A 19,756-nucleotide genomic window follows, 5' to 3' on the forward strand; every position below is an offset into this window, starting at 1 on the left:
TAAAATCCTGTGTGTCTTTTTTTAATGTGCCATAGGTACAGAGAAAACATATATGACATATTGTGTGTGTGTGTGTGTGTGTGTGTGTGAGAGAGAGAGACAGAAAGAGAGAGAGCTTTATGCATGCACATTTCATATACAGTAGCTGTCTAAAATGAAAACAAAACTACATAAGCAACACTTAAATGGTAATATCACGTGTAAATCTGACAAATTAAACATAAAAGGCTTTCATATTGACATAATGGTGTCTCAAAGGACTGGAATAGAAGAATATTTTGAGTTTCAATGTTGAGAGTGAAAGGAGTAGAGGATATTTTGGATGAGATTTGAATGAATTGTACTGCTGTTATAACAGGTCAATTCAAGTGCTTATTAATACCTGCAAAACAAAATAATACATCAAAGTCTAACTAAAAATCTTTTTGAGGCACAAAATTCAAACTGAAAACTGAAAACGTTAAAAATAAAAAAATAAAAAATATACACCCAGTCTGAGTAATACACAATAAAAGTTTAAAAAAAAGTTTTATTGACCATATCTCTGTTCAATTAGATATAGCCATTTGAAATTATAACCAAAACCTCATGAATATGAAACCAAAATTGCTTGTAGGCTAAAAGGTAAAAAAGATGGAAGATTTACTGACATGAATGAATAAATGAATGAAAGAATAATTTAATTCATCAATTAATTAATGCTTACATTTGAGTGTCCATATGCTGTATAGATGAAGACATAGTATATCAGATACAAACTTAACAAATGAAACGCTGTCGTACTGACATAATGGCACCATAAAATAAAGGAATAAAATTATCTTTTCAATTCAGGGTAGAAAATAGTATTTGTAAGAGGATGTTTGTGTGAAAACTAATAATTGATACATAGTTATTTATGCTTCTATAATAACAGGTCAATCCATTTGTGTTCTGTTGATACCCACAAAACAAAACAACATTTGTTCTGCAGCAAAAAGAAAAAACTCCAAAACTAAAGAAATTGATACGAAAGAAATATACAATATCACTGTGTAAAATACAAACAACGCTGAAAATATATATATCACTATGGCCCTTTGGTGGGAGGAAAATTGCCAATACAGACAAAACTGATAAATTGGGGAATTTAAAGTTGGAAGCATAAAAATACCCCACCACTAATATTGGCATCGTTGACGCTTTTATTGTGAAATATGTGTATTTCCGGTATCCGCTGCAAGCGTGTCAGCCTTCTTTTTGAGGGGTTCACTGACAGCTGGTTGCTAAGCGAGTTAGCTAACTGCTAAGAGAGCTTGTAGCGGTTATACTGCCACATTTCTGTAGTATTAGACGAAATCTAGTTGCCTAACTATTTATGGTGGAGTGTAGTTGGCTATCTTACGTAAACCAACGTCAGCTGAAGAGGGAGTCCTCCCTGAATGACTGACTCGTAGTGTGTGGCTAGCTAGCGAAGAGGAGGGTGGGGACAAAACCTTTCAAGACCTCGCCCAGCCGTTGCTTCATTCCAGCGGGCAGCTACTCTCTTGACGGTGTGAGAGATCCACGCCACAAAACCAGATAATTATTCAAGGGGAGACTGACACAGTTGTGTCAACTAAGGGCAGAAATAAGTAATCATGTTCAGGAAAAACTTGAAGAAGGACCCCGAGCTGTTTCAGAACGTGTCGGAGGGGCTGCGGCGACTCTACCGGACCAAACTGTTCCCGCTAGAGGACACGTATCGATTCCACGACTTCCACTCCCCTGCACTCGAAGATGCCGACTTCGACAACAAGCCCATGGTCCTCCTTGTGGGGCAGTACTCCACCGGGAAGACCACCTTCATCCGGCACCTCATGGAACAGGACTTTCCCGGTATGCGCATTGGCCCCGAGCCGACAACTGACTCTTTCATCGCGGTGATGCACGGCGAACAGGAAGGGGTGATACCGGGTAATGCTCTGGTTGTCGACCCCAAGAAGCCCTTCCGCAAACTCAACGCCTTTGGCAACGCGTTTCTCAACAGGTAAAGCCAGTGCCAAGTCCCCAGACCACATTAAAGAGCTTACACTGAGCAATAATGTAATACACTAAGATTATAGGAATTTAGCAGTTAGAGCCCTACAGTTATTTATTAATGTGGGATTGAAATGAATATGTCATGTTAATGTCCTATTATTCTTGAAATGTCATTAGGTTATACAAATGTATGTTGAGAACCGTGTCAAAACAGCACATCACCCAATGATTTAAATGCCCTCCCGACATGTTCTTACATGTAAGGTACCACACAGGGGAATTCACAATATTCTGTTCCCAGCCGTCTCAGAGCCAAGTGTGTGAGAGTTCTCCCTCTTTCGTCATCTTGAGAAAATGCTGGTGTTTAGTGTCAATAGCTGTGTGGAAGAGCCACTCTGTGTATGGCAAAGCAAAGGACAGGGCGGTGCTTTCCAACACCTGATCCCATTGACAAGGAAGTCCTTTCACTTTGGATTAAATCCTGCCAGTTAACATTGCACCTTGCCCTTCTTCAGGCACTTCTTACTTGAAGCACCTGACAGAGCCACTGGTGACACATCGTTTTGTTCCAATGTCACAGCCTGGCCCCTTGAACATAGATATAGTTGTGGGTGTTGCTAGGCAACAAGCTGACCTTGTCCTGCCCTCGGATGTAGGTGCCATAAGTTTCGTACTCCTTGGTCATATAAGTGTTACCTCATCAGTAGAAGCCGACAAGCCAACTCCCTTATTCACTACCTGTGTGTAGGCTTTATGAAATCTTCTCACAAAGGTTTATAGCTTTTTGGTGTCAGTGTCTGTCTTCTTGTAGTATTGTTTCATTGAGTCAGCAGGTGTTTCTCTGAGACATTCAGCTCATTGGCGTTTGATCCACATGCCTGATGAACTAGAGGTTCTAAGAAAACACCCAGAGGACTTCCCAACGTTTTATGAATCACTCAGTGATACGTATTCCTGGTATTCAGCCTGATGTCAAAGTCTGATGTAAAACTGTCCTCAGGGCAAAAACTCACATGACTCAGAAGTATTGCACAGGTGGGGCTTTCACTCATTAATGCAAGATGAACATTTGGAAATGATAAAAAACAACAAAAGTGAAAAAAGAAGAGAAAGTGAAAACAAACAAATAGTTTAGAGAGAAATTCAGAGTGCCAGGTGAGACTGCACAAGCCAGGTACTCTGAGTCAGAGCCAGCATGACGATGCTTGGGGAAAACATCTTAATCCAATCTATTGTTTGTGGATTTGTGATGACATCTGATTGTAGATGTGTCACTTCCTGTAAAGGATGTGGGTATATCCCTTCTATTTTCAGTGGCCAGTGTGGTGGTGTGACCCTGCACAGAAAAAGCCAGCCAAACAGATGGACAAATAATACACAAATGACTAACTTGTCATGATTGTATTTCCCTTTTAGCTTCAGAGTATCAGTCGGGTTGTCTAGCCATATTTTGTATTAAACACTCTAGTTGACACTTCCCCAGATGTTCGGCCTATTCGCCTATTATCCCTTCCCTCAATTATGTGGAGTGTTTGTTTTATCTTGCATGAGAGCAAGCTTCTGGCAAACGGCATCAGTCAAACTCAGAAAAGTGAAGCATTTCAGATAACACTTTTAAAAGAGTGGGGGGGTGTTAGACCTCACAGGCCTTGATTGACCCTTCTGGAGTTTATTACAGACTTGAGGGGAAACCAGATAAGATCGTGTACAAACAATGGCTATTTTCCATCGTAGCATCATTTGTCAAACTGTTGGACGCAATCCTGTGATATCATGGGACTTGTGGTTCTCTCTGAATTCAGGCTTGAGTGGTCATTCATTGGCTTAGGGAAAACTCACATGATCATACATTATAGAATATTGTGTTTATGACCATAGCAGGTGCATGACCTGTTTGAACAGCTCTGTGTATGTGTAGGCCAAATACATAATTATTAAGTTGTGATGGCACACAGCCCAAAGCAGATCTACAGTTGATAAAAAAGTCTGTTAAGAACCAGATCCAGGCAAACATTTGGATCTGGGCTGCTTTTGGCTCAGACTGGGCCATTTTTCAACTTTCCTTTGAGAAGGCCAGAATTATTTGGATTGGCCTTCAGCTGCTGGTTGACTAAATGTGTTTTGTCTCATAGAAGTATTAAGTAGATAAAGATATCAAGGATCAGATTGTTAATTGACTGATTTTAAGGTGGAGGAGAAAATACCATGTCAGAGGAGCACACAAGGCCTTACTCAGCATTATGGCAATTTCACAGTGTAACCAAGCTCTTTAACCATAGTCCTTTAACCTGCAGATTAGCCTTTAACTACCAGCCTCAGATAGGACTTACCCCTCGATATAATCAGTTATTTATGAAGAGAGTAAACAGAAATCAGTCATGTGATCCACACACCTACAGTTTGCTCTCGGATTTGGCAAACCCTAAACTCTACTAGCTTGCCAATCTTTTGACAGTTTTCCCACTATTTCTTTTTTGAAGCAGCCTGGTTTCAGATTGTGCACTGATTTGTACTAAATCGCAATGTTTCTGTAAAAGTAGCCTAACTCCGGATAAACCTGCATATTTTTTAGCTTCTGCTTCCTTAGTTAAAATACCTCTGCAGTCAGAGGGCCTCCGTGTGTTTGTGCTCTCTGTAAGCCATTAGTCAGTAAAACCCGAGTCAGCAAAGTTTAAGTTCCGCACTGGCCAACCCTGTCCCGCTCCGTCCTGTCCTGCCCATGGCCTTTCATTCCAGGACACTGACTCTGCAGTTTACTCAGATAGGGGTTGACACATGCACAGCCTTACAGAGCACATAGCAAACAAATACAAATGAGGCCAGATGTGTAGATATAAATTATGATATATAAATAATTTACACACACACACACACACACACACACACACACACACACACACACACACACACACACACTAGATTTTAGAGGAAGCAAATGGAATAGTGACACAGTTGTAACCTCCCTGTCCACATCCCTAGTGACAGCCGCCCTATTTCCTCTTCTTTACGGGAAGTTGAGCTTGAGATTTGAGGGAAGGTCATAGATCAGGAGGTGGGGCAAGAGAGGAAGACCCTTTTTCATCAGCTGGAGCCAGACCCCCATAATATGAGAGGTCTGATGTGGAGTATTAACCCAGGCCTTCATGACAGGACCGCAGCCTTACAGAGAAGATGGGTTTCTCACTTTCTCGAGACATAATTGAACAGCGAAGGATCTCAGATAGTTTAAAGCTGTCGGGCCCACATCCCTGGTAGGGTCTACTGTTTCTAAGAATTCCAGCTCTAGTTCATCAGAGCATTTTTTCCAACAAGCTCTGTGTGGAGAATGTCGGGATAGATGGTTAAATGGAAAACCTGTGCCAAAATTCCAACTGGATATCATACGACATTAGCTATGAGAGGAAGTGGAAAGACCTGCATGTTTGTTATCTTTGGCAATCGCTGTTATTGTAATGTTATAGCATGCATAGGACCTCTATGCAAGAAGCCCAACACTCATATTTCTTTGACTTGTTCATTGTCCTTGGATTTTCCTTTTTCCTCCCTGTGTGTGTGTGTGTGTGTGTGTGTGTGTGTGTGTGTGTGTGTGTGTGTGTGTGTGTGTGTGTGTGTGTGTCCGTGTCCGCCCGCCCCATCAGTGTGGCTGCAGCAGGAATGTAAAAGCATGGTTCTCCTGGTCTTGTGACCCGGTGCCTCTGAGCTTATGTTGTGAGTATCGGTTCAGAATGAGGGAAAGGGCAGCAGAGCGAGAAGTAGTACTTTGAGCCTTGGGGTGTCATAACAATCCCCTTCTTTATTCTGAGTGGGACACCATATCTTTATGCAAAACCACTCATCCTCTAACATTTCATAGTGTGTATATCTGTCTGTGTTTATGTGAGTGTGTGCGTCTTGGCTCGATTTTTGTTGGAGAGCCGCACTCCCCTTTAAAGTTTAAACCCCAGTGTCCCAGCTTGAAGGAGACCATTGTGTAGCGTGTTATGTTGCGTTGGGAATGACTCAGGCCTACAATTAGGAACTTATAATGTATCGTCCCAGTGTTTCCCTAACATTCATACATCAATGGTAACCTCCTACAAGCAGCTCCCCCACTGTTTGAAAAATCAAAATGAGGTAGTCTCACTGTTTTTGCTGAAGAAAAAACTAAGATCCAAAGATCAAGAGTGTCAACTACAGCTGACACAATTGATTGATTAATCAATTAGATGAGCAACAGAAAATGGCACAAACTATTTGAAGATGTCCCCCTGGACAGACCAAATGATACAAAACTAATCTAGAAACCAATAGGCAGTTGAATCAATAATTAGAATTATTGTTAGTTGCAGTTGCAGCCCTAGTGTCAAGGTTGAACCAAACACCAGGCATAACATTGTGCTGTGTGGAAAAACTCTGGTACTTTTCCATTATTATGTTAAAATCTACCCACTATTTATCCACCCTCTGCTACTTTGTATTTTAGCTGTGTGTCTTTTTCAGTAAGGATATTCCACGAATGTTAGTGCCTCATAGCATGAAGGTTGCAGAATAATGTCTGTTTAATGTCAAGCTTATGTATAAACATTCTCACCCTACTTGTTTTTTGTGTCTCTCCCACCCTCCCTCTCTACCCCTATGCCTCATACTCTCTCAATCCTCCCTCTCTTTCTACTCTTTAACTTTCTTTTTCTCCCCTCTGTGCCCTGCACTGTCCACTCTCTCATTATTGTATTTTCTTGGCAGGTTCATGTGTGCCCAGATGCCGAACCCCGTCCTGGAGAGCATCAGTATCATCGATACTCCTGGAATCCTGTCCGGAGAGAAACAGAGGATAAGCAGAGGTCTGGCTGACATAAACACTCACACTTTACTCACTCTCTCACTCACCTACTCACTAGTACTACTGCTGTTTAACAGAGCCACACCCTCTCTGCTCTAAAACTCTGAAATACTGTAATCACATTATGCAAAATGAACCCACAGGAAGTCACAAGTTCAAATATGAAAAGGAACCCTGCTACATACCCGACCTACATACTCTTCCTTTCCCTAAGTCTCGCTCTGGTATTTCTTTTTGGCATGCGCTACACAAAGTCAGCTCTCTTGCTCGTAGTGCTCTCCAACCTGTATTTAACTCTTAAAGTCCTCAGGTCAAAGCCTAACCAAACAGGTTATGTCAATCTGATGGAGGCCTTCACAGCTTGATGGTAGCAAGGAGAGGACACAAACCACTGTGAAGTTAATTTCCTGTCTCTGTACCTGTGGTTTTGTACAGCACTATTCTTTCACATCCTTCCCTCTTTTTTGTTTATCTTTCTTTTTGTTTTCAGATGGGCCTGTAGCCAGGTTTATATTAGAAGATAGAATTAACAACAATAATCAAAATGATTTCCTCTATGCAGCTGCGTACCCTCTCTATTTGTCCTGTGCTGTATCATTTATCACTTTATATCTGAGTCATTTCCCTGTGCTCTGTGAAGATATATCATTTAATTTTTTTATCTAATTGTCCATGGGTCACTTCAGAATTGCCACATACACAGTTTTCCTTTTACTTTTGATGATCCTACATAACTCAAGCAGAGATAACAGTGCAGCTGAACACAGCTTCTGCCTTTTCTACCTGGTTTAAGCCCCTTTTTAAGAGGAAGCACACATACATAAGTTTTTTTGTGTACTCTAGGGAAAGGATGTGGAGTAAAATGGCAAACATAGCATAGAGTTTCCCAAGACTGCCCTCCTCCCACCACCACTGCCCCAGAGAGCTGTTACATAGTCAGTAAATCTGCTCTTTATTATTGAGTCGGATTTCCTATGACACACAGCACAAAGGAAAAGAGAGAAAATATTAAGACATAGTTTAAATGACAGTCAATCAACAGATTGATTCATCAATTAAACGGCTCATATTATGCTCATTTTTAGGTTCATAATTGTATTTTAGAGGTTGTACCAGAATAGGTTTACGTGTTTTAATTTTCAGAAAACACCATATATTTGTTGTACTGCACAGCTCCTCTTTTCACCCTTTGTGTTGAGCTCTCTGTTTTAGCTACAGAGTGAGGCATCTCACTTCTGTATCATCTTTGTTGGGAGTCGCGCATGTGCAGTAAGTACAGCTAGCTTGTCAGTTGCAGAGTATGAGGGTGCGCCATGCTAGCAGCTAGGTGAACATTATAACGTGTGTTACAAAGTGACGCACATTCATCACGGAAGTGAAGGCTGGACTACAACAGAGAAGTTTGGAGCAGTTTGTGAACAGTGTTTTCTTTCTGACTTTGGGCTTTTTCACTTTGTAAACCTATAACATGCACAAAAAGATATATAACACAATAAAGGACAGGGGAAAAGCCAAAAAGCATAATATGAGCACTTTAAGGCATTTTCCAAGCAGAAGTGCCAAACATTTTGGTTATAGCTTCTCCATATGAGGATTTGCTGCTTTTCTGTAGTATCTGTTTTTTGGACTGTTGGACACACATCAAGCAATTTGAAGACCTTACTTTGGGCATTTGTCACTGCTTTCTGACATTTCATATATCAAACGATTCATAAATTAATAGAATACGGAGGGTTGGCAAAGACACTGAAAAGGCCAAACGAGCAACTGTAAACATACAAGCGTAAATGTGTGCCATCTGAAAAGAAACTAAAGCAAGTGTCTGTATGAATGAAAAGACTGTCTCCTGTTGAGGTGACCCCATCCAAAAAGAGGAGGAGCAGACGAAATCTGATACCTCATTCCTCAGTTTTGTTTCTATACATACATACTTATACATTTGAGAACAGAACAGAAAGACACATTCACTTTCTCAAGCCCCACACAGACACATACACGTTATCCTCTTAACTGTTTCTATATAAACAAAGATAGAATACTGTACTACCCAGACATACTGTACTCGCTGTGTCATATATAAACAGGACTGATTGGATTGCGCAGCTGAAGTGTGAAGGGCATGTGTTTGTGCCGGTACAGCCAGCTTTACATTCAATTCAATTGTGTTGTCCATTCATGGACGCTTTGTCATTGCATAATGCTTTTTTTATTATTATGGAATCATTTTTGATGAGGTCAGCAAGTGTGGCTCAGAGCTTATACTTTAGTGAACCATAAAGTGTCGAAAACTATAACGAAACTATGATTTTGCAGAAGTGGTTGGCGGCTTTCCCATAGTTGCTGCTGATGACTTGACATGGATAATGGCACGTTTAATGCAATTTAGCAAATTTAGCTGACAGAAAAAAAAGATTTGTCAGAAGCTGAGTTGAAACTTTTAAAACTTGTGGCATTAACATATCCCTGTAGCTTTGGTTTAAGGTTTAGGTTGACATGATGGGAAACGCGCTTATTCACCTTTTCAGTTCAAGTTAGATTAGAAGATAAATACCACTCATGTCTGTACGCTAAATATGAAGCTACTTAGTAGAAAGGCAGGAAACAGGAGGAAAACAGCTAGCCGGGCTCTGTCAAAAGGTAAGAAAATCAAGTAACAATGAAGCCCACTAATCAACGCATTATATCTCGTATACTATGTATAAAAACTGAAGTGTTGAAACGACAAGTTGTGTTTTTACATGCGGGACTACTCCTTTTAGAGCTGAAACTATTGGACATTTAATTGATTAGTTGATCGAAAGGAAAATTAATCAGGAACTATTTAGACAGAGTTTAAGTCATTTTTCAAGCAAATATTCCAAAACGTTGATCTTATATTTGTTGCTTTTAATTGTCTTACATTATTGTTGGTCAAAAACAAATCAATGTGAAGTGATCACTTTGTGCTCTGGGAAACTGAGATGGACATTTTTCACTATTACTTGTTACTTTTTCTAGACCAAACAATTAATCGGAAAAAAGAATGCAGATTAAAATAGATGCAGCCCTAATTTATTTTTACACTTAGGTTTATGTATGGATTAAACAAACAAGATATTTGTGTTAATTAGTGCGCTTTTGAGGTGGTGGTGGTGGTGGTGGTGGTGGTAGGTAGATTTTGTTGCCCTTGGACCGAGCTAGCTGTTTCCCTCTATCTCCAGCCTTTATGCTAAGCTAAGCTAAGCTAAACTAACCAGCCCCTCGCTGTAGCTTCATATTTACCGTGCCGACATGATAGTGGTATTAATCGTCTCATCTAACTCTCAGCAAGAAAGTGAGTGTGTTTCCCAAAATGCCAAACTAGTATTTAATTATACTGTAGATTTGAATGATAATGCGTTTTCGAACAGATTTTAGACAAATAATTCTACAGCCAGGTCTTCTCCCATTTCTCTGCTCTCTGTCAGTGATTGGCACATATTTATGAGGCCTGCCTGAGTGCATGGGTGTATCCCTGCATGTCTATACACATAGTAGAGGCACAGCCGTTGCCGATGCTATGTGCTATAAGTAAATCTAAGCTTGAGCAGCTGTCTCTGTCTGATTCCCTGACACGTGTGTCAAAACCAGACTTGAGAAAGAATGAGCAAATGTCCTCGGCTGGCTCCCACAGGGATCGTGGACTTTAAATATTCCACTTTCATCCCCCTCTACTTTCACATGTCGTCATACACACAAACAGGCACAAACTCCTCTTTGTTGAAGGGGTTTTCCTGCATCCATCTCTTACTACGTCTCTGGTTTTCTTTTACTTTCACTTTTATTCACCCCCGTCTTTCTCTCTCTCCTTTTTTTATCTATCTATATCACAGTCTCATTCTGCCCATCTACTGCATCTCTCTGTCTCTCTTTTGTATACATGTGCCCAGACACACAAAAGCCAGCTATGTTGGAGTGCATGTGCAGCAGATCTACCCCTGATTGTGCGACAGCCAAGATGAGCTTTTAGAGCAACTGCATTCTTCTCTGATCAGATGACACACGGACTAATCAGAACCATAATTCTCTCTTCCTCCCTCCCTCCTCAGCTCCTCAAGGCAAAAGAAAGCTCTGAAAAAGGCCTTGGTTAGATAACCAAAGGAAGTAAATAGTTCTTCCTTTTTTGTTATTTCATTAATATCAAGCTTGTTTCTTATAAGGCACATTGCTGAAAACTGTCCCTGATAAAGGTCATTGCATTCCTAATACAACTCAGATTTTCCAAAAAGGATTTCAATATGTTTAAACTGTCTTTACCTTCATATGCCTCTCCTGCTGTCTCAGTAAAGCTAGTTAATAGGTAACCAGGGGAAACAGTCCTGTCTCTTTAAAGCCCTTATCTAAACATTACTGGATCAACAAGACTTGGAATATGAATATAGAACCCCCAATGAAACATGTGCCAACAGACAATTTATTGACTGATTGGAGCCATTGAGCTCTTTGTCATGTTAAACTCTTGTATTTCTCCACACCAGTATGCTATGTGTAAGCACAGTACTAGTGCAAAGGGTTAGGGTTATCTTATGCTGACATAAGTGGGGAAAACAAGACAATTACAATCTATTGTAAGTTAGTACACATGCTGGTAGGCTATCTCAGTGTGTCCATGTCCCTCCGTACCCAACCGTTTTGACTGGGTCTGTAACAGTTCTGATAAACTATAACGGCTCTGAATTGAATCTCACTCAGTTGATTATCAAACCAGTTTATTAAACCAACAACACATAATATAAGGATATTTTATATTGAATATTCTTTACAAGAATGCTGCAGTATTAGCATAAAATATCAGTGAACCCTGTGCAGTAATCTGTGTTAAGTAAACCAGAAGTATAACATGTGAAACCTGAATTATCAATCAAAGAAATGTCTGACAACAAAGAAACCGAGTAGTTGACATGATACGCAAAATCTGAATACTACCTGTCCTTACTCACAACGTGTTCTAGTAATGTAGCATTCTTTTGGAAAACTAATGTCAAATAGTTTCCAGCCTAAATACATATAATATTTAATGTTATTCTGACCTTGTGTCTAGGCATGGGCTGGTATGAGATTCTGACGGTATGATAACCTTCAGCAAAAATATCAAGGTTTCACGGTATTGCAATTACAGCTATAAATGTATTTTTTTTTATGTCTGGGTAAAAAAACACCAACCTTTTTTCCATTGAACACAAAGTATTTTATTTTGAAACGCACTGCTGCACGCTGGCAGGGAGACAAATTTCTAAACCCGCATTTTCTGTCTTTTAAGACTCATCAAAAACAGCTCATACCTTAGGAACGGTGTGTTTTAGTGGTTTTGAAACTGACTTTTTCAAACCGCGGTTTACCTTGAGACCGGTAACCGGCCCATGCCTACTTGTGTCAGTCAGGCAGTTTAGAGTGGTGGAAAAATCCAGTGAATCGACTGTAAACAAAGCCTTTAACAGGGCCAATTGTGAAAGTCATCAGGGGCACAACAGCGTCTGTGCAGATCCCATTTTAACCACACGGTTTCTTCTCCGTTTCTGTCTCCAGGTTACGACTTTGCCGCCGTGCTGGAGTGGTTTGCAGAGCGCGTGGACCGCATCATCCTCCTGTTCGACGCCCACAAGCTGGACATCTCGGACGAGTTCTCCGAGGTGATCCGAGCTCTGAAGAACCACGAGGACAAAATGCGTGTGGTGCTGAACAAGGCGGACCAGATCAGCACTCAGCAGCTGATGAGGGTCTACGGAGCACTGATGTGGTCTTTGGGAAAAATCATCAACACGCCTGAGGTACAAAGCATTAGTTTTTCACATGTGTGCTTTAGTCGCAATCCACAAATTTATTTGATTGGGAAAACGTTTCAATCTCAGTCGGATCTGGGAATGAAATGTTAATGTTTTGGGGGAACATGTAGCTATTTTAGGTACGTCTGGACAGAGGTTAGGTGACGGTGATTGAATAGTGACAGATTTTAAGAATATTTCAGCTAATGTTCTCAGTTTGTCATTGTAACAAAAGTGACAATAAAAAAAGTTGTGCTACCTGATATCGTGTGACCCAGCTTGTCTTGTGATTTTTTTTTCCCCTGACTGTTCAGTTAATATTTGATCCAGGGCCATATTCATAAACCGATCCCAGAGAAACCTTTGGAACATGTAGAGAATTATTCATTGACTTTGAGCTTCTCTAAAGGATGTGAAGCACTGAGCACATATGCTTAAAACTTTTATTGTTGCTTCACTGTCAACCTCACAGCCCTGTATTGCATTGGCACACATCCTGTATGTCTATTTTGAGTATGCACATTTATTTTTGTTTCTGTTTAAACTTTCTAGCCAGATTGCAGTGTCATGTTTGTGACTGGTGAAATGTTTTCCTCTTGTGTGGGTGTAGGCAGTAAAGTGTAACCTGATGATCAGTGGAGGTTATTGGAGGTTAACTTATTCAACTAACTTGATTTCAGGTGGTGCGTGTGTACATTGGGTCGTTCTGGGCCCAGCCCCTGTTGGTCCCAGACAACAGGAAGCTGTTTGAGGCAGAGGAGCAGGACCTGTTCTTAGATATCCAGTCGTTGCCACGGAACGCCGCTCTACGCAAACTCAATGACCTCATCAAACGAGCACGCCTTGCCAAGGTCAGTATAAACAAGACGACAGACAGACATTGCCATCTCTAGTGCAATGCAGCTAGAGTGGCTAGAAAACACCTGATTTAAAAAGCTGCGTCAACCCATCTTATTTTCGCTTTCATTCTTTCTCATTCTCTCATCACTGCCCCCTATCCTCAATCCCCAAAAGAGAGGGATCCTGTTTTATCTAACTTTGGTGTTTTCTTAACTAACCAAAGGCAGAAGTTAGTACAAGTATTACAGTAATTTGATAAACCAGAAGAGAAGAGGGATTATTTGTTATTTCTGCTTCTAGTGTATATGTATATATGAAAACATTCACAGCTTAAAAAAAACCCATTAAACAACACATGGAAATACTACAAAAAGTTTGATTGTTAAAATTGCATCTACATCTATTTCTTCTGCTTCATAAAAAGTCCAGCATCTATAAATACACAAAACATTTTTTCCTTTTCTAAAGGTGCCCTGCCACACAAAACACAAAAAATATGATAGGTCCATATGTGTTTGTGTTATGTTGTGAATGTGAAAATGAACTGCTACCTCCTCTGTCAGCTCTAGCCACTGAAAAGAAATAAGTGGAGAAATCAGGCCAATTACAAAAGCTGGTCAGTCTGACATGGTGTTGCCTGAGCTCTTAACTGCTGGACACAAGATGTCTCCTACTTCACTCAGTCCTCATTCTTGTGTTTGTGTTCTGGAGGTTTCAAGTTTCCACCTCACAATTGCATACTGGACCAGTTTGGCTTCCAGACTAGCTGTCACAAAATTGTACAAACACGTGTTAAACTTAGATTTAAGGTGAGTACAGAGAACTGTCCTCCTTCAGCAGATGACTGTGCAGGGATGCAAACAACTCGCTTTTCAGCAAATGTCGTTTTTTCCACGTCATTTTGGGTGACTTGTACCCCATATGCATACATTGCTATATACCGTAGGTACATTTAAAAACATTCCACAAAAAATATAACCAAATTGCTCTGCTGCACTGTGTTCTGCACTCTGACTTCAGGTAGCTCTCTCTTTTTTTCCATCATACATGTGTTTGCATCCCTGAATGTGAAAACAGACTTCTAGTGTTTTGATTGGAGGGGGACTTAAACGTTTTCTTGATAGCATCAGAAAGCCTCTGAGTTAGATGTTCATTTTGTGACGGTTTAACAGGGATTCAAGCCAGGTCTCTCTCATTGTACTTTATTACAGAGTCAACTCCCTATAGCATATGTTCCCTTGAACACCAAAATCTCAGTTCATAATCAGTTCATTGACTAGTTCAAAACTAAATACACTCAACTTTTGCTTTGGAGAAATAACTAAAAATGATTAGAATACATTATAAACAATCCAACCCCCCACGGTAATGACGAAAGTGCAGTTCAATAATCACCTAAATTAGTCTGTCCTATTTCTTTTATGGTGTGCAGGTACAGGCCTACATTATCAGCTCTCTGAAAAAGGACATGCCAAGTGTGTTTGGAAAGGACTCCAAGAAGAAGGAGCTGATAGCCAACCTGGGAGAAATCTACCATAAGATCGAGAAGGAGCACCAGATCTCACCTGGAGACTTCCCCAACCTCGCCAAGATGCAGGTGAGATTAAAGAAAAAGATCATTCCAGAGATGAATCCAGCCACCTACACAGTAGACCGATATGTACCATTCAGAGTTACATAAGCTACTTGATGAAATAACAACTTTGACTCTATTTCTGGCATGTTAATAAAGTGTTAGAAACAAACGGTTCAGAGTAGAATGACCTTCCAACCTTTACTCTCTTCACATCTTTGCCCTTCTTTCCTGCCCTTGCCCTCCAGGATGGGCCAGGGCGGGGATGAGATTTATTTTTCCTGGTTTGTCAGGAAATCCTGCTTCTTGCATGCTACACCCATTGGTAGCCATTGAAGACTGATCTATTTCTATCACAAATTCCTGTTTTCTCTCAACCCCCTATTCCCTTCAGGAGCTGCTGAATGGCCAGGACTTCTCTAAGTTTGCAGCGCTGAAGCCAAAGCTGCTGGAGGCGGTGGAGGACATGCTCGCCAACGACATTGCACGTCTCATGGCGATGGTGCGCCAGGAAGAAGCCGCCATGCCCAGCCAGTCCGTCAAGGGTGGCGCCTTTGAGGGAACCATGAATGGTCCCTTTGGTCATGGCTATGGAGAGGGTGCCAGCGAAGGCATCGATGAGCTGGAGTGGGTGGTGGGTCGCGACAAGCCTACATATGATGAGATCTTCTACACCCTCTCACCCATCAACGGAAAAGTGTCCGGCGCTGCAGCCAAGAAGGAGATGCTGAAGTCCAAGCTGCCCAACACGGTCCTGGGAAAAATCTGGAAGCTAGCAGACGTGGATAAAGATGGCCTCCTCGATGATGAGGAGTTCGCCCTGGCCAACCACCTGATCAAAGTGAAGCTGGAGGGTCACGAGTTGCCGACCGCGCTGCCTGAACACCTGGTGCCACCATCCAAACGCGGGACAGCCCTGGAGGCCTAGAGGAGGAGGAGGAGGAGAAGGAGGAGGAGGAGGGGCAGCCTGGAGACCAGCCATGTCAACGCTTTTGCATCATGTTCAGGACTCTTCAGACAAAAGTCCAACCACAAGCATGAACAGCATCATCCTCCATCAAGCTGTGAGTCACCAGGCTTCCTGACACACCATGAGGAGGTATCGCTGTGATCGTTTTCACCAGAGAGAGACTGGAGGGGTCGGGGGGGAGGGGGGAGGGTCCATCTTTTGTGCATTGGGAATAATATTTAGGTATCTGTTAGAAATAAATGAGTGAGGTTGATTTGCAAACGGATGAAAGGACATTACCTGATCATGAACTGATGGGTAGTTGGAAGTCGCATGATGGAGCTGAACATGGATTTGTGCATCCTGTGTAAAAGATGTCTTCTAAGTATACAGTCCATATTATTATATGTTGATCCAAAGAAATATAGTTTTTTTTTCCATTTGGAGAGAGAAAGAGGAAATAAATAAAAACAGCTATTAGAATTGTTTCATCTATATTTTTGTATTTCCTGACTGTTAACTTGGACTCTTTCCAAATGCTTCCCTTTTTATTATTTTGCCAGGTAAATAAAAAGGAATACTGTACCATCTGACTTGTGGATTTTCATTGAATATTTGATACATAACATTGATTTAAGTTATTCAGATGTTTGATTCACAGAACAAACTCTCACTGGAAGGAAATTGGGGTAATCATCGTTTTGTGGCTTTAATTTGTTGTCATTGGTCATATAGGGTCATGTCAATGACTGTGTCACCCAGAGGTCGTCAAGACACAGACTTTTTTATTTTGAAATGCCCCTATTTCAATAGTTCCAACGTAGTACAGTGCCCTCTGTAGGACAGAAAGAGTTGTCAGCACTGCCACAGGACATATAAGGCCATTTGCCCATGACACAAGTCGCCTCTCACTGCATATTTGTGAGGGCAAATTGAAACCAGCAATGGAGGCAGACATTTGAGACTTTCTCTGGAGCATTTTCAGGACACATGAAGACAATTTACACAACTAGAAATTCAGTCCAGGCTCAAGCAGACACGCACAAATCATAAAGCGAAAGACAGGAAGCTGTAGCTTTATTAAAGTCATATTGGGAGTCTGAATAGAAATTAAGCTGGCTGCTTATAACTTCGCTTTACATTCACTTCGTTAACTTGTACTATTATATAACCTGAGTTGGCAGGTGTGAATCTGCTCTGACTGGGTCTGTTTGCATAATGCAAATATAATGTAGGTATAACAAACGTAAATCAGATGCACCTCAGTTTTTGTTAGTAAATTTGAAGGAGTTATATTATTTTCCCCCAAGGTGAACCTTGTTAGTCAAGGCAGCAGCAGCCAGGTGATTGATGCAAGGCCAAGAATTATACAAACACGTTCCCATACTATTTCTTTCACTGCACGTATGTGCACATTTTTCCACATTTATTTATTCATTTATTTTTTTGGGGACTTTTCCTCCTTTAATTTGACAGGTCAGGTGAGAAAGGGGAGAGCGAGGGGGAAGACATGCAGGAAATCGTCACAGGTTGGATTCGATCCCTGGACCTCTGCGTTGAGGCATAAACCTCAAAGTATATGTGCGCCTGCTCTTCCCACTGATCCAACCTGGCCACATCAGTGCCTTATTTCACATCTATCATCCTCAACATCACCTGGCTGTTCTACAATTTTTGCGACGAGAGCAGAACACCAATTCTCCTCTGAGAAACAGTGTTACGTTTCATTTTCACATTGCACTCAGAGTCATGCGTCTCTCCCTCATCAGCACACCCTCCGTGGAGACTCATTGAAGTTCTGCACACCTATTCACTAGATTATCAGTCAGTGTTGCATACACATGATGCTCACCAGCTGTTTTTTTCCAAGAGTGGCAGATTTAATCTTTGATAAAGTCCAGAGGCGCTCTCTTGTGTCTTGATAAGTTATTACAGGTATTGTGTTTGGATAGACTCATATTAGGGCCAATTGTAACACTATGTATGGTTGTGTCCTTTCTTATTTTTTACTGGAGTGTCTCAGCCAAAAATAGCAGCAGCACTTACAACAGCGGTTCCCAACCTCTTTCAGTCGTGACCCCTTAAAAATATAGTTTGTCGCAGGTTATGGCCACGAGTTGTAAGCAGTTAAATCAAAGAGGGATTTCCCTTCTTGGATTGTTTCATTTGAAGGATTTGTGAGGCCTCAAGAGGTGAAAATATCTAGCATTTTTGCAAAAAAAGAGGTAAATTTGAGAACATTTTGAAAATAATGCATTATTTTGTATGAATCTGTACACCCCTTAATTTATCCTGTGTTCTTGATCTACAGGTTGGGACTCTGAACAAGACCAGACCATCGGTTATAAAACATGTAAGACAGACTTCTATGAAGAGAATAGTTAAAGATCAGAAGGATAAAATGGATCAAATAACAGCAATAAATATATCATAATAAGAAATGTGAAAACAGATACACAATACATTTTAAATCTTGTATATATTATATTCCAACCAAAATAAATGGTTTAGAAACTCAGACTTCCTTCTAAATCAGAGAGAAGAGGTAGAGACTGAAGCATTTTATGTATGGCATACATTTAAGAAAAAGAAGTTTCTTTTGGTTTCTGTCAAAATGTTGTAAAGCAGAGTGTCAGTTAATGTGGTGTAAATTGTATATTGTATTTTTCCAGCATTACTGTAGTTTACGTAAACTTACAAGTGGCTGGATCTTAGGTTTGGTCTCAAAACCAACAACTAAAGTGATGCATTGAAGTAACCTCATTTCTCTACTTGTAAAGTCAGATTCTAGACGATATGATCTATATTTACAGCATAATTCAACATTTCCAAAAAATTCTACTCTTTTTTATTAATAATAATAATAATAATAATAATAATCTATACTTTATTAATCCCGCAAGGGGAAATTACAATGTTCAGTAGGGACTTCTGCATGTTTCCAATTGCTTTTTGTAAAATCTTGTGGAAATAACCTGCTGCAGACTTTGTTTTATTGAGCATTAGTAGGCCTACTGACATGCATTAGATAATTTACAGCTTGCAGTAGCTTCAGGGTTGTTCTGGAATGATAATATATTGACAGAGAGCTGCTTGAATGCCCACAGTGATGTGAAGTGACTGTATGTCCCTGTGTGTTTGGATAGCTGTCTCACTCCCCCCACTGTATATCTCTACTATACAGTGTTTCCTTTTTCCTGTCCGTTCGGACCTCACTATCTTCCCCTCCATCTCCTTTTCCCTCTTCCCTCCTTTTCTTCCACATGTTTACGGAGAGCAGCTTTTCCCTGTTTTGCTGCTTCTTTGTTTTTCATCTGTAGTCCTGTCACTCCCCCCCCCCCGACTCTTTCTCTTACCCCCTCTCTCTCTCTCTCAGGGTTTTGGGTCACATTTGTCACTTCTACATCTAAAAATACCCCCCCCCCCCCCCCACCCTCTGACACACTGCCCCTGCAGATAGTTGATTGTGCAAGGCTTATATGACACAATCATGTGGAGGGAGTGCCGCTTCTGAGAGGCAGGTGAGGAATGAGGCACCCGGGAGCGTAACTACAGACAGTGCAGGCAGTGCAGTTGCACTGGGGCCTGTGTGGGGCCCCGTAGAGGGAGTCATTGTTTTAATTTGTTTTTGTAAAATAGTAGTAGCAATCTCAAAACTATTCATTGAAATAAATATATGATTTTATTTTCTTTGGTATTTTTGCCATGTACAGATATGCAATGATGATTGCTGGGTAATATGTATGTTGATGTTGACCAATGTCAAGTCTTTATTTGATCATGTGACAAGACGA

The 19,756-nt window shown here is 40.8% G+C and overlaps 1 protein-coding gene across 1 annotated transcript; it reads left to right on the forward strand.

Moving 5' to 3' along the window:
* Positions 1–1,619: 1,619 nt before the first annotated feature.
* On the forward strand, positions 1,620–16,555 carry ehd1a (EH-domain containing 1a). Its single transcript, XM_031303323.1, has 6 exons — positions 1,620–2,008; positions 6,724–6,821; positions 12,365–12,606; positions 13,281–13,451; positions 14,873–15,037; positions 15,408–16,555. The coding sequence occupies exons 1-6, from the start codon at positions 1,620–1,622 to the stop codon at positions 15,939–15,941; spliced, it is 1,599 nt and encodes a 532-aa protein (XP_031159183.1). The 3' UTR covers positions 15,942–16,555.
* Positions 16,556–19,756: the final 3,201 nt, after the last annotated feature.

This window comes from Sander lucioperca, chromosome 1 (assembly GCF_008315115.2).
Source record: "Sander lucioperca isolate FBNREF2018 chromosome 1, SLUC_FBN_1.2, whole genome shotgun sequence".
NCBI lineage: Eukaryota > Metazoa > Chordata > Actinopteri > Perciformes > Percidae > Sander > Sander lucioperca.